At 42.3% G+C, this 16,107-nt stretch overlaps 1 protein-coding gene across 3 annotated transcripts in view; it reads left to right on the forward strand.

Annotated features, from left to right (window-relative positions):
- The window catches only part of LOC137436480 (uncharacterized), a 110,032-nt gene that overhangs the window by 69,211 nt on the left and 24,714 nt on the right, over positions 1-16,107 (forward strand). For all 3 annotated transcript variants that reach the window (XM_078786453.1, XM_078786451.1, XM_078786452.1), the window contains exons 16-20: positions 2,161-2,340; positions 7,023-7,074; positions 7,201-7,338; positions 13,042-13,124; positions 14,779-14,861. In XM_078786453.1, coding sequence (XP_078642579.1) covers positions 2,161-2,340; positions 7,023-7,074; positions 7,201-7,338; positions 13,042-13,124; positions 14,779-14,861 — 536 coding nt within the window. The remainder of the gene's footprint in view (positions 1-2,160; positions 2,341-7,022; positions 7,075-7,200; positions 7,339-13,041; positions 13,125-14,778; positions 14,862-16,107) is intronic.

The raw sequence follows: 16,107 nt of genomic DNA on the forward strand, positions 1-16,107 counted from the left end.
TTGAGAGATTGTAACGGCCTTTTTTGAAGTATGTGACACTTTTTGTGACATGAAGTCTTCACCTGGCCCCGCCTGCAAACGAGGTGTTTACGCATACAATATCACTGACTATAAAATATATTCGCCGCCTCCTCAGCGTCATGTGTGACAAAACAACTTCCTCTGACAGATCCCTGATACGTCGCAATCTAACCTGCTCGAAACACATGGGCCATGTTACACAATTACCATAGTCTGGCTATGGAACCCCCACCCCCCTAAACCCCCATTCCGCATAACAATATTTCATTAGAAATAAAATAAGAGGCATTACACTTGCTCTGACTTGAACCAGCTTACTGGGATGAATGATCCCGGTGTGTACCCCGATTTAGAATAGGTACACCGTATCCCTGCGTGTCATAAGACGCGACTAAGGGTTGGCGTTTGGAAGGGCATCCGGCCATAAAAACATTGCCTCAAACAGGGAACCATGATTGTCATGGGGCCCGCAAGGCTAACCCCTGCTTTAGCGGGGAAATGGCCTTAAAACGATCATTCATTCATTTCACATTTGTTCTGACTGTATATGTTTATGATGCAGCATGCACTGAGTGCATGTTCAGTAGCATTGGCAGCAGGACAACACAGGTGGTGACATGATCAGGTGCTGGCGGTGGTGGTGCAGATGGTGCAACAAGAGGTGCTGAGGTCGAGATAGAGGAGTGGAGAAGGAGACTGATGGGGGAGAGGTGTGGTTTGTCAAGGAGGGCCAAGTGGTAAGAGGTGGAAAGAGGAGGAGGTGGAAAGCAAGAGGGCTGTCAGATGCTTGTGATTGGCAGGTGGTGGCACAACTAAAGCCACAATTGGTATTCCCCGAGGAGATCTGTGTGACAAGGTTGCGGCCTGACATTGTCATTTGGTCAGGTGCAACAAGACAGGTCATCTTAGGGGGATTGTCTGTACCTTGGGAAGAGAACATGGAGGAGGTGCACGAGAGGAAGAGAGGAAAGTACAGTGAGCTGGAGGCAGAGTGTCGGGAGAAGGGTTGGCGAGTTTCGTGTCAGCCATTTGAGGTGGGGTGTGGAGGACATATTGGCAATTCCTTTTCTGCATTTCTTGTTCGGCTTGGAGTGTGTGGGACAGAAAGAAGGAGGATGTGTGACAAGGTGGCCAGGTTGCCTTGAAAGGCTCATTTTGGATATGGAGGAAGTTTATGGAGGCACGTCGAACGGTGTAGGTTGAGGTTACGGAATAGAAATGGAGGTGTGTGTGTGTGTGTGTGTGTGTGTGTGTGTGTGTGTGTGTGTGTGTGTGTGTGTGTGTGTGTGTGTGTGTGTGTGTGTGTGTGTGTGTGTGTGTGTGTGTGTGTGTGTGTTGCAGGAGTGGGTCATGAGTGGGTGTGGTTTTGCATGAATGGTTTTGCATGTTTGCATGAGTGGTGCATGTTGGTGAGGGTATGTGGTTGGTTGTGTGTGGTTTTTATTTATTTTCTTTTTTTTGGTTATTATTATTATTTCTTATTTTGTGTATGTGAGTGAGTGAGTGGGTGAGAGTGTGTGCTTTTGCATGAATGAATTTTTGCATGAGTGTCTGTGTTTTTGTATGTTCAGTGGTGTATGTTGTAAGGAGAGGTGGTTGGTTGGTGTTATGTGTGTATGTGTGTGTATGAATGATCTGGTGTGTTTTGTTGGTGAGTGGTGAAGGGTATAAACGTGGGTGTTTGAGTGTTCCACCATGTTTGTTTGGTGCTGTGGATTCTGTATGTGGAGGTGTTGCTGTTGTAGTCTGTGTTCGCACTGGCTGGGGGTGGGGGTATGTACCCATCCAGATGTAGTTGCTGCATGTGGATGTGTATGTGCCCCTGCTTGCCCACCTTCGCTGACCGTATCGAGGTTGAAGGGCCGAAACGGTATGATGCTGAGGACCTCGACTGAGGACCCGGTCAGTGCGGCACACTTGTGACCAGGTGTGTTTTGAACTTATGTATGTATATAAAAGTTGAAGTACATTCTTAAGTGTCAGGTACAACAGTAAAGTACCTAATCTTTTGACTGTATGCGTGTTTTTGTGGTGTTTAATTTTTATTATTATTTTTTTCTTCACAAAATCTCTTACTTTGTTGAGATTACATTTATGTTAACCAATTTAATGTTTTGAGAAAAACATTTGTGATTGCAGGTTGAGATAATGACCCGTGATTGGTTAGACCGATGGAAAGATGCACGTGCGGTTCTTGACGAGTTCACAGTGGCTATTGATCGTCGCCCAGTCGGCCTGGTTCTTGCTTCGCAGCTCCCGCATCTTGTTGCTGTTGGGGAGGAGCCACTGAGCACAGGCATTGCCATCCACTTTTTCAGAGTAAGCCTGCGTGAGCTCTTTGCAATGCATTTCATTTTGTGTTTCTCATTATTGTCCTGCATTATCCTGCACCTTTCATAAATTTTCACCATAACTCAGTTGTCTTTATTTTCATTCATTTAATAAGCATAAATGAAAGTTAACGTTTTGGAGAAAAGGTCATCTGTGATTTTCCATTGATATTATTTAAATGTAGGTCTGGTTTGTCTTTTTTTTTGTTCTAATTTTTGTTCATTCTCGTGTTACTATCCCACTTATTTGTCTCATGCAACAAATTATTGTAACCTGCTTCCTGAAGGATTTTCATGACTAGTTAGTTGTTTGGCAGTGAATCAAAAATGTCTGGGTTGACTGAACTGAACTATCAAATCTATTTGCTGGATTGGTCAAGCCAATGAAGATTGTTTCATTGGCTGGCATGCAGAGAATGGAATTAAAACTTTTACCTTCATCGGTATCTATCTATAATTCCAGTAATCTCTGTCTGTACGTTTGTACGTTTGTACGTTTGTCTGTTTGTCTGTGACCGCTGTTTCTCGACAACTACCGGTCCGATATACTTGAAACTTGCCAGGTATATTGCTGGGGACCCGAGGATGTGCCTTTTCAAGGTTTGAAATTAATCGGACAAGTACTTACCGAGCTATGGCGATTTAGCCGTTCGCCGTTCGCTTTGCCGTTGCGAATGGACCAAACCATTCATGTAAATAGAGGGGGGGGGGGGGTTCTGTGGTCGTTCGCTTTGGCTTTGCGAATGGACCAAACCATTCATGTAAATAGAGGGGGGGGGTTCTGTGGTCGTTCGCTTTGGCTTTGCGAATGGACCAAACCATTCATGTAAATAGAGGGGGGGGGTTCTGTGGTCGTTGCGAATGGACCAAACCATTCACATCGAATCATCGAATCACATCGAATGGACCAAACCGTTCGCTTTGGACCAAACCATTGCATGTAAATAGAGGGGGGGGTTCTGTGGTCGTTGCGAATGGACCAAACCATTCATGTTTTTTTTTTTTTTTTTTTTGGCAAGGAACGGGCACCCACGTACGGGCACGTCCTAGCTTATATATAGTACGGGCATGCCCTAGTATTCACAATTTGGCAAAATGTTTGTCTTGCAATACAATACAGTGCATTCAGAAAGTATTCAGACCCCTTTACTTTTTTCACATTTTGTTATGTTGCAGCCTTATGCTGAAATCGTTTAAATTCTTTTTTTCCCTCATCAATCTACACTCAATACCCCATAATGACAAAGAAAAAACAGAATTTTAGAAAGTTTTGCAAATTTATTAAAAAGAAAAAAAGTGAAATATCACATTGACATAAGTATTCAGACCCTTTGCTATGACATGTGAATTTAGCTCAGGTGCCTCACATTTCTTTTGATCATCTTTGAGATGTTTCTACACCTTGATTGGAGTCCACCTATGGTAAATTCAATTGATTGGACATGATTTGGAAAGGCACACGCCTGTCTATATAAGGTCTCACAGCTGACAATGCATATCAGAGCAAAAACCAAGCCATGAGGTCGAAGGAACTGCCTGCAGAGCTCAGAGACAGGATTGTGTCGAGGCGCAGATCTGGGGAAGCCTACAAAAAAAATTCTGCTGCATTGAAGGTTCCCAAGAGCACAGTGGCCTCCATAATTCTTAAATGGAAGAAGTTTGGAACAACCAGGTCTCTTCCTAAAGCTGGCCGCCCGGCCAAACTGAGCAATCAGGGGAGAAGGGCCTTGGTAAGAGAGGTGATCAAGAACCCGATGGTCACTCTGGCTGGGCTCCAGAGATCCTGTGTGGAGATGGGAGAAACTTCGAGGAGGACAACTATCACTGCAACACTCCACCGATCTGGGCTTTATGGCAGTGGCCAGACGGAAGCCTCTCCTCAGTGAAAGACACATGAAAGCCTGCTTGGAGTTTGCAAAAAAGCACCTAAAGGACTCTCAGACTGTGAGAAACAAGATTCTGTGGTCTGATGAAACAAAGATTGAACTGTTTGGCCTCAATTCTAAGCGTCATGTCTGGAGGAAACCAGGCACCGCTCATCACCTGCCCAATACTATCCCAACGGTGAAGCATGGTGGTGGCAGCATCATGCTGTGGGGGTGTTTTTCAGCAGCAGAGACTGGGGGGGACTGGTCAGGGTTGAAGGAGCAAAGTAGAGAGATATCCTTGATGGAAACCTGAAACAGAGCACTCAGGACCTCAGACTGGGCTGAAGGTTCACCTTCCAACAGGACAATGACCCTAAGCACACAGCCAAGACAATGCAGGAGTGGCTTCGGGACAACTCTGTGAAGGTCCTTGAGTGGCCCAGCCAGAGCCCTGACTTGAACCCAATCGAACATCTCTGGAGAGACCTGAAAATGGCTGTCCACCGACGGTCCCCATCCAACCTGACAGAGCTTGAGAGGATCTGGAGATAAGAATGGCAGAAAATCCCCAAATCCAGGTGTGCAAAGCTTGTCGCGTCATACCCAAGAAGACTCGAGGCTGTAATCGCTGCCAAAGGTGCTTCAACTAAGTACCGAGTTAATGGTCTGAATACTTATGTCAATGTATTGTTATGAATTTGCGTAGTGATATGTAAAGCAGAATAGAGCTGAATAGGTAACATGCTTCGAGATGTCACAAACACCCTGTAAGGAACAACTACCTGTAATAATTTCATGTGTAGGCGTTTTGTCGGTTAAGATGTATAATTGTGAATCTACCAGGCGATTCGAGTGATAGGTAGTGTAGGGATTAAGAATAAGCCCCTGTGTGTCCTCACCTGGTTAGCCAAACCTCTGTCCATTTTGGCACTGCACACCACTTAGACACTTAGGTAGGATCCCTTAGTACAACACTAAGTAACGCCCTCCCCCCCCCCCACCCCCACCCCCCCCCCCCCCCCACCTCCCGACATGACCTAGGAAGAAATCAGGCCAGAACAACGCCACACGGCCGCCACCATTACACCTCCGACAGGCCTATCCACCTCGCATAGCACATGCTATAAGACCAAAAACAAGAGCGCGCGGAAGTGAGACGCAGTGGGCGTACACCAGGCGAGTCGGTGGAGGCTCTGATTGGTTGGGAGTGCGCCAATGCTGACGTCACCGGCTGGGGATATTAACGAGGGCCGAGGGCCGAGCGCCATTTTCGAGTTGATAGTTCGAGTTCAGAAGGGGAGCAGTTCGTGTGTGCAGTTCGCAGTTTAGATCGGAGATCCTGAGACAAGTTAGAGTTCGGAACGAGAGAGTTCGTTTGAGGTGCGCACGAGGAGAGTTGGCAGATCCCGAGTGCAGAGAGAGAGCCCGAGTTGAGTTGGCAGTTCGCAGAGTTGGCAGTGGAGCCATAGGGAGTTGCTGAACGCCAGTTGTCGAACGCCATTGCGCAGTCGAGTCGATACGGGGAGTTGTTTTGAGCGGTCCGGTCGAGTCGTTCGGAGAACCCGACCCGTGTTGGACTGAGGAGTAGCCCGAGTGGAGCTCGCTGTCCTGCTGTCGACCTCGTGGTGATTGGTGCTTGGAGTGAGGCCTTGTGGGACTTGGAGCGAGGGACCTCGTGGTGTGCGATCGGGCCGGACGGAGCGGTGTTGGACGGCAGCCACCAAGACGACAAAGACAAGATAAGGCGGCCTCCGCGAATACACTTGACATAAAAGACGTGTTTCTTTCGTATTTGATCCCCCCTCGTCTTGTGGTTGAGGTCTGGTGTGTGGGGTCCTAATTTAGCTACCTTATTTTATTATCGGCGCGTGCTTTTCCTGTCCTTGATTTTCCCAATAAACCCTTATATTATTTTTTGTATATATTCCTGAACGCAGTTTTCCGGGTGGTTGATTTTAACAGTTAAGGCTGCGGTGGCTCTCGTCGCTCCCCTTCATCCCGCGTGCTTGGGGTAGCTTTTGGGTTTGGAATCCGCCATTGAGTTTTCGCCTCGGGAGTAAAGCCTTCGTGATCGGCATCCGCAACTCTGGTGTTAATCGGAGTTGCGTGACGATATGTAATATTTCAGTTTTTATTTTTAAATAAATTTGACAAAACTTTCTAAAATCCTGTTTTCTCTTTGTCATTATGGGGTATTGAGTGTAGATTGATGAGGGAAAAAATGAATTTAAACGATTTCAGCATAAGGCTGCAACATAAAATGTGAAAAAAGTGAAGGGGGTCTGAATACTTTCTGAATGCACTGTATATACACTATTCAGGATCTTGTTCAGGGTCGTGACTTTACCATGACTTTTTTTTTTTTGTATGCAAGATCGACGCCCGTGTAAAAGCTAACATTGATCACAAAAAGACAAACTGACACATAAAACATAAAACATATGATAAAGGGAGCGGGGGAACAAGATGGAGAGCAGGGACATCGGGAGATCAGTGGGAGGGAGAGGGCTTGGGGGGGCTTTTTTCGAAATTACTCACCTTTACCTTTTTTTTTTGTTGTTGTTTTTATAGCTCACTATAATTTCAGATCAAGTAAAACTTTTTGGGGGTTTTTGGTATTTTGTTGGTTGAGTGCGTAAAGCCTTGTTTCATTGCTACTGGTGTGGATTCAATTCCCAAGCCAACTCAGTGGAAAAGCTTGACATAAAAAAAATTATTTGAATGAATTGTTGCATTACTGATTATATTTAGTTTTAATTTGTGTTTTGTAGACTTTTTTTTATATTTGCCTTTTGTTTTACAGGAAGGAAAGACAAGGATTGGATGTAGTCAGGGGTCAGTGGACTTGGACATTGGTAAAAAAAAAAAGGAAACATTTTGAAGATGCACAAATAATGAGGATGCACAATAAACATTGAGGGATGGAAACATTTTTAGCACAAATAATTATTCTTTCTATTTTTTGTGTGTTCATGTGTCAGTCCTAGAACCACCATTCATTGAGGCATTTCACTGCACAGTGGAGAACCAGGCTGGAGTGGTGACCCTAATACCGAAACCAGGATCAATGTGCTCCATCAATGGATTCCCAATCCAGCAGCCATGTCAGATGAATCATGGTGCTTCCCCTTTGAATTTTGGAAATAGTGGTTTTGTGTTGGAAAAAGGACAACATACATTTTAATTGTACAGTAGATGTTTCCGAACATTGTGATGTTGCATGATGAATGATGGGACAGTACATTTTCATTCAGGTGACATGAATTGTAGATATAAAAATGTACATCATTATCGAAAATAGTAACTGTAATTGCACAGGTGTAACATCTAAAGATTTGATGTTGGGGAGGGGTTTGGGGGGGGGGGGGGGGCGCGAGGCGGAGGTTAATTGGAATTTCCCCAAGAAGTGTGATGTATCAATTTTATTTATTTTAATGGTAATCTAAGTCTTATGGAGAAGTCTGTCGGTTTATCCCATGTCGGACATTGACATTAGGAGACAGTGTACATTACAATTATTTATAATGACAGTAGACGATGGACAAATCAACATTGCAAACGGGAATTTAACCTGAGATGGAATGCAATGTGAGAAGCTGAAAGCAGATTAAAATACGTTTTGCAGCAAAATCCTCTATTTTTGGTCAAGCGATAAAATCATTCATGTGGGGAGACATATTGATTGAGCAGGGTAACCCTGGTATTTTACAAGCAGGGCGATGTATCATTCTGTGTGCCGTCCTTCAGAAGGATGTTAAACTGGAGGACCTGTCTGCCAGCACTGGTTATATATCCCACGGGGTCTTTGGTGAAGCGTAAGTTAGTTATCACCAGCGCCCTGGCTAAATTCCAAACTCCTGGCACGTTCAGTTGAATGTCATGCCGGGTCTGCCTGTTTGTGAAAGATTTGAGCCAAACACATTCCCCAGCCAACTCCACAATAAGGTAGCAATAAAGAAGTAGTTATACTAGTCATAGAGATGTGTGACGTCTCTTTGTGAAGGAAGGGGTTTTTACAACACTTTGCTGTCTTTCTTGCATTTGCTGACTGTCAACGGAAGGTTGTACAGGTGCTCTAGAACAAACTTGTATCTTTGAAGTGCAGAGTGAAGTGGAGCTGTGAAGCTTCAGTCACGTCATGGTATTTGACTATCATACACACCTTATTTGCCATGATAATGATTGCTGTTTTATCAGCTCATGTTTTGTTGGATATGGACTGGAATCTCACCTGGTTTTATGATCTTAAGGTTTACTCGGTGTCAGTTTTGAAGCAAATATAGTTGAATCCCAAGTTGGCTGTTTGGTTGTGGTAAAAACCTTTTTCTTTTTTCCACTGGCTGGACTGATGTGAGTGTGATTCCCTTGGATGCTCTGTTATGCCAACCCACACTTGGCAAGCGTGACAAGCATGTCAAACACCCTTCCACGTGAGTTGAGGGTGGCCTTTGGTAGTCAGGGGCCTGGAATAGGCTGGTTTATGGTTTATGATTGTTGAATCCAATAACTTTAACCAGTAGTTTATTTTTTATTTTTGTTAATGGTTGATTTATAATCAACTTTTTTAGGTCATGCTTTTGGACTTTGCTCAAATTACAAGACTGTCAATCTGCCATGTTAATATTGTATTGTGTTTACATTTATCATTCCACATCTTGTGGCGTAGCACATCCGGTGTGTACCCCGGTTTAGAATAGGTACACCGTATCCCTGCGTGTCGTAAGAGGCGACTAAAAGGGTTGGCGTCAGGAAGGGCATCCGGCCATAAAAACATTGCCTCAAAACACACACAACAACGGCTAACCCCCGCTCTAGCAGGGAAAATGGCCTTAAAATGCATGTTGTGTTGTTGTGTATCTTGTGGTGTAGCATGAATAAGTATAATTAGAGACAACAAATTTTTCAGAACGAGAAATCCATCCAATCCGAGCCATTACTTTAACCTCACTATACAGTTCTCGTTGCAACAGTATATTTCTAGTTGTGGTGTCGAGTGCAAAACAGGCGTTTTTCTGTGATGGCAAATCGATGTTTTTATGCATTTCTGAAAGAATCTAGGAAGTATAATCCTGCAAAAAAGACCACTACTTGTACTAGTACTTACTTCCACTAGTACTTCTTTTACGTTTACTTCTACTTTTTTGTATGCATCGTCGAGGCTCATGGAAGAGCTAGTCCATTGAATGGCACGAGACGAAGCACGGAAAGAGCAGAAGGTGCAAGACCATAAAGTAGCCAGTCGAATACAGAGAAACCACGACCTGTCTGCAATGGCTAAGTGATAGGCCCATAAACTATGCTTCATTGCAAGCTATTCCAATGATCTTGAAGGCCTTAGTTTCTGCAGCATCAAGCTGAGCAAAATGTGAGGCAGGGGAGCCAGCCCATAGGGGAGATAGTAAGGGCATTTTATGAGATATTTCACAAATCTGTCAACTCAATTGTTACCAAAAAATTTCTTCACCAATATGTTTGTAAAGGTGTGTAATAACATGTGTTAAAATGTTGAAGTTCAACTCCCGTGGGAAACCCAGAAAAAAAGCTGTTGAATTCGGGAACCGAAAAATTATTTTCGAGAATTTTTTTTTTTTTTAATCGGCCCTTAAGTAACTTATGAGGGGTCAAATAAGGGTTTTTCATGATTCTGAGTTGATTGTTAACATTTATATTTCACCACAGACACTCCTTTGTGGAAAAATAATTTCTAAATATATCTCATTTTCTACTTTGCAGGACATGGAGTCTAGCAATATGGATGAAGACGTTACTCCACCTGTGCTCAATTGCTTCATCTGTGCACGCTCGGATACACCAGCTGAAAGGCTCATACAGGCAACTCCAAAGGGATACTCAACTTTATTGAAACAAGCAGAAACTGTCGAAAATGTTACTGTTGTGGAACGTATGAAGGAGGCTCAAAAGGAAGGAAAACTGAGGTACCACCAGAAGTGTAAAAATGATCTGTACAACAACTTTGTTGCAACCACCAAGAAGTCAGCTCAAGCATCAAAGGCAGAGAAAGAGTCATCAAAGTTGAAGAGAAGACGCACTACTTGTGAGTTCAGTTCATCAACTGGCTGCAGTTCTAGAAGATCACAGTCAGTTGACCTCCTGTATAAGGATGTATGCATTCTTTGCAACCAACCAGCCCAGCTCTACAAAAATAATCCAGCACAAGCTAGAAAGAAATACAGAGTGCCAGATAATTTGACTGCAGATACACTGAAGGCAAGCTTGCTGAAGACAGCACGGAGTCACGGGGATGACTGGGGCACTGAAGTCACTGGACGCCTGGAAGGGATCAACGACTTGGTAGCAGAAGAAACACTGTACCTTTTTTTTAGGTTTTGCGAAGGGGACACCGACATCTTCCTTGACACAGAAGCCACCAAGGAAACAGTGATTCAGGCTGGTACTGCGATTTTCAAGTACATTTACCATGGACGAGATACTACATTGGGTGAAATTCGGTACAACATGTTCTCAAGGAAGGCAGCGGCAGGAGTGATCAAACCAGAGACTCTACCTCCAACAGAGGGTGCAGCTGCACAACATTCACTCTGTGCCTACCTGCAGACCCGGGACTGGATCCTTCTACAGAGCATGTCTCTGAACCCCAGTGACTATGGATGGACAATAGGTGTGCATGGGTATGAGCCAGTTCCAACACTGGACCCCACGGCTCCTGAGGAGATATTGCAGTTCACGAGCTGTAATTGTCATGGAGATTGCAGCAACCGGCGATGCAGCTGCAAGAAGAATGGGGTCACGTGCATCTCGGCCTGTGGAGTCTGTAATGGCATTACATGCAGAAACTGCAGTCATGATGTTGTTGAGTCTGAAGAAGACATAGACAATGACTGTTGAAACTTCTGACATTGTGAATGAGAAATAACTCTTGAGTATTATATATGTATGTGAAATAAAAGCTACTTTGTGTGTAAATGTAAAAGTGAAAATATAAATGTTAACAATCAACTCAGAATCATGAAAAACCCTTATTTGACCCCTCATAAGTTACTTAAGGGCCGATTAAAAAAAATAAAAATTCTCGAAAATAATTTTTCGGTACCCGAATTCAACAGCTTTTTTTCTGGGTTTCCCACGGGAGTTGACCTTCAACATTTTAACACATGTTATTACACACCTTTACAAACATATTGGTGAAGAAATTTTTTGGTAACAATTTAGTTAACAGATTTTCATATGTTTCCCTTACTAAGAGCAGTACTGCCCAAAGCTGTGGATGAAGGACTTGTTGGTAGATCGGAGTTCAGGTGTGCCAAGGACAGACTTCTACCTCTTCTATTTTTACTGATTGTACTCTCACTTCTTCTACTTTCTCTTATTATACCTCTTCTACTTGTATTTATTCTACTTCTTTACTACTACTACTACTACTACTACTACTACTACTACTACTACTACTACTACTACTACGATGACGACGATGACGACGACGACGACGACGACGATGACTACTACTACTGCTACTACTGCTGCTACTGCTGCTACTGCTACTACTACTACTACTTCTACTTCTTGTACTTCTATGACTACAATTATTCCCACCTTCTTGCGGGGTTGTTTTTGGCCCAAATCTTTCGTGATTAACTGTTTGACTGAAAGTGGCAGGAATTTGTAATCTGTTCAGGGTACCTACTTTTGCGAAAGACTGGAATATTTTTCATCCACTGAAGAACAGTGCTGGCAGGACAGATCCTCTGGCTTAATGTTTCTCCAATGGATGGCACTCACATTTATGCCCTGTATGCTAAACACCAAGGTGACAGTATTACAGCTGGATCGAGATTCAAACCCAAGCCAGTCAAGATGTAATATATCCTGCCAGCCCTTGCTAGCAAACACAAAGTATGCATAAAAGAAATATTGTGATCAAATGCTGCTGCCACACAGATATGAGCCATATCGATCCTCTGAAGGAACTTGAACAGTTATATGCACTATGTAATGATTTTAACATGGCTTATCTCACAATGAAACCACTTTCTGATTAACATGGCTTATCTCACAATGAAACCACTTTCTGATTAACATGGCTTATCTCACAATGAAACCACTTTCTGATTAACATGGCTTATCTCACAATGAAACCACTTTCTGATTAACATGGCTTATCTCACAATGAAACCACTTTCTGATTAACATGGCTTATCTCACAATGAAACCACTTTCTGATTAACATGGCTTATCTCACAATGAAACCACTTTCTGATTAACATGGCTTATCTCACAATGAAACTACTTTCTGATTAACATGGCTTATCTCACAATGAAACCACTTTCTGATTAACATGGCTTATCTCACAATGAAACCACTTTCTGATTAACATGGCTTATCTCACAATGAAACCACTTTCTGATTAACATGGCTTATCTCACAATGAAACCACTTTCTGATTAACATGGCTTATCTCACAATGAAACCACTTTCTGATTAACATGGCTTATCTCACAATGAAACCACTTTCTGATTAACATGGCTTATCTCACAATGAAACCACTTTCTGATTAACATGGCTTATCTCACAATGAAACTACTTTCTGATTAACATGGCTTATCTCACAATGAAACCACTTTCTGATTAACATGGCTTATCTCACAATGAAACCACTTTCTGAAACCGAAACTTTTCACACTTATTTTGACTCCCTCATTAAATTCCATTGATATTCCACTCATCTCTAATTTAGTTTGACTAATTGGTCTTGAAATACAATTTAGTGGAATAATTTTCCTTGCCTCTGTGTTCTTTCAATGTGTGCTTCCACCATGTTTATTCTGCCTTCTCATCTGCTAGGGGACCTTTTGGTGCTTGGAGAGAACTACACCTTCCATTTCAATAACCCAGTGGAAGCCAGAAAATCAAGAAATACATCGATTGTGAGTGGGACTTGTAACTTGTTAGATCCTAAGTACAGTGTTAGCAGATGTAGAAAATGTGTGCCATGAGCCTCAGATTTAAAAAAAAAACAGTGATTGGTGTTTTTCGTGTTCATTTAAAAAAAAATTGTGCTTCATTTATGGTGCAGTTTATCCCCAATCATTAGCGCCGGAGGGGCGACCCATCCGGGATTGTAACCCCATTGAAACATTTTTAAATTTCATTAAAGGCTTTTAAAACAAGCAAATTTGGTCTTGTCGGAAGTATTAAGAAAGCTATAAAGAATGCGTGACAGAAGGAAATACAAGGCGGGATGATTTGGCAATTTATTTATGTGAAAGTTATTTTATTTTATTATTTATTTTTGAATTGAAGAGGAGGAAGTAAAATAGAAAGTTTAGAAGCGTAAAAGGAGAATATCCATGTTTTAAAAAACTGAGGCATGTGTCAGTCTTGAGACAATGAGGTACATCTTGGATGAGGCACAGACAGGCCTGAAGATTGAATCCAGACAACCGAACTTCATGGAGTCAACGAAACACCCAAAAAGGTGTTGTTACATAAAAATAAATGATACATACAAAGATGATGTGGACTCGTGTACAGATAAGACAAGGAAATGGGTTCAAAACAATTCAAAACACGGGGATGAAACTATAACAGAAAAACAGGACATATTCGCTGTGGAAATTTCAGCTTTAATTAGTTTCAATGAAGGAGGTGAAAGCCAACATTTCTGCAAGCTCAGAACCGGAACCAGAAGGATCTAATCACGTGGAATGTCTGACCGTGTAAACATGTTTGATGACCACAGAAAGGCTAGATTTATGTTTGCCAAAACAAAAACTTTATCTTTCAGGCAGTTACTTCTATGTTGTCAACTAAAAGTTGATATGAGTATATTTGCAATGGAGGGGAATGATGTGCAACTGACATTTAGAGAATTTGCCCTCTCACAGCAAAGGGGTGCTCCTTATTTTAATCTATTGGTCTTTTTTCTCGAGTTTTTAGACAAATTTGAGAAGCGGGTGATCTAAATATTGTATATGCAAAAATTGTGGAATTCTGGCCCTACCAGCCCCTATCTTGATACTGTAGTAGTGTAGTATGTTTGTCGAAGAGCTGTTTTGGGACATAATAAAATTATAGGAAGAAGATTTGAGCCATTACCCTCAGTGTAACATATTGTGGCACACATTCAATCAAAGCAGTATGTAGTCACCCCTGTCTGTTTGTCTGTCTGTGTGAGCAGGATATCTCAAAATGTTATGGACGGATTCAGCCAAAACTTGGCGGACAGGTTGGGTGTGTGACAAGGACGAATTTATTAGATTTTGGTGAATATCTGGAACTGGATACTCATCCAATCATTTTTTGAATGATTCTTCACCATTGAGAGGGGCCGAAACGATATATAGAAGGATATTTCAAATAGTTGTGGACAGATTATGACAAAACTTGGTGGATTAGTTGGTTAGGTGACAAGAACAACCCAATTCGATTCTGGTTCAGGACCGTATGCAGATCCGGTCTATTGGTGGGATACAAAACGTAAATTTTCAGCTTAGTGAAGGTATGCTCTGTACCGAGTGCCGTTCTACTACTGTATATGTTTTAATAATGACCATGTTGATGATTTGTTTCACTTTTCAGCTCCTTCAACACACCCGACAGAATCCCCCAGGCTTCAGTGACTTGTGCGAAGACATCGGGGTCATTGATATCTCCCCTAACAGGTGAATACCTTGTGATACTTACTCTCGCAGTAAGTGCCATCATCACAAGTAGTACTTTGCGCACTTGGATTTACCTTTGCACATTAATTTCCTTATGTGGTGTACATATTTGTGCTATTGCATTCAGGTTGTACAGGAGCCATTTAAGATGCTTAAATAGCCTGAGATAAATGATTACTCTTTTATGTCCCTTTCATGGCTATTGGTGAATTGGCATAGCCATGGCAACCGCTTTGCCAGTTTTCTGAGGTTTCCAGAGAGATTAGAAAACAAGCTTCATGGGTCACTCGGGCACCTCCAGTAGCATTTAGTAGCGCATACAAGTTCCCTGTATATGAGGCAAGAGATTGTCCCAGAAAATGAAGCGTCGCAAGCCTTTTGGTTACCTCATCATAAGACCTTCATCTGTAGGAGGTACCATCACCTTCATATATTGATGGAAATGCTTCACCTCGGTCATGCTTTGTGCATCTTCATCCAATATGCATGCATTAGATATGCTGTAGTCTCTCCTTAAGAGGAATTAAATTGAGAGAAATTTCAATAAAATTGCAAAAAATTTATATGAACATGTATTTTGCTACTATTTCAGAACAATCTGTCTGAAGGTCCTTTTTTTTTTTTTTTTCAATAAAACAATCTACTTTAACATAGCAATGTTTAAAAAATGTATTCGGTATGCAAATGTTCCTGACTTTGACCATGTGGCTGAAGTTAGTGAAGTTTTTTATTTACTCATCACCAAATTGTTGATTATAAGGAGATGATTTGTTTGTTTATTTTCCCCCTTGATGATGTGATTCAAGCAGCTAGAGCTGTTTGGGGATAGTCTTGTATTCATTATCAGTGAAAGAAAGTAATTATCCAAAATTTGTATTGTTTCGGTCTTATTTTTAACTCATTGATTTATTTGTTTTGCATCAATGCAAGAAAGTACCCCTCAAAAATGGGGTCAAAAGGGTTAGAATGACCAGGATGGTGAAGGCAATTGAACACTTTTCATCCCAAAATGTCCAATTTTGTCAGGATCAACGACAGCCTCTCATAACCAAACTCCTGCCTGGATTCTCATGCTGTTTTAAAACTGAAGGCAGAGGTGTGAAAGTCTGGTTTCTGGTGCCTCAAAACCAGATAGCTGTGGGCAGGTGTGGCTCGTTTGCCATGAGAGGCTGCCCACCGAGGAAAAGGACAACTCTGATTCCAAACCCGGGCAGGTGGAGCTCGTTATTGTTGGATGGCTACCTAC

The sequence above is a fragment of the Myxine glutinosa genome, chromosome 11 (assembly GCF_964187855.1).
Source record: "Myxine glutinosa chromosome 11, kmMyxGlut1.1, whole genome shotgun sequence".
NCBI classification, from domain to species: Eukaryota; Metazoa; Chordata; class Myxini; order Myxiniformes; family Myxinidae; genus Myxine; species Myxine glutinosa.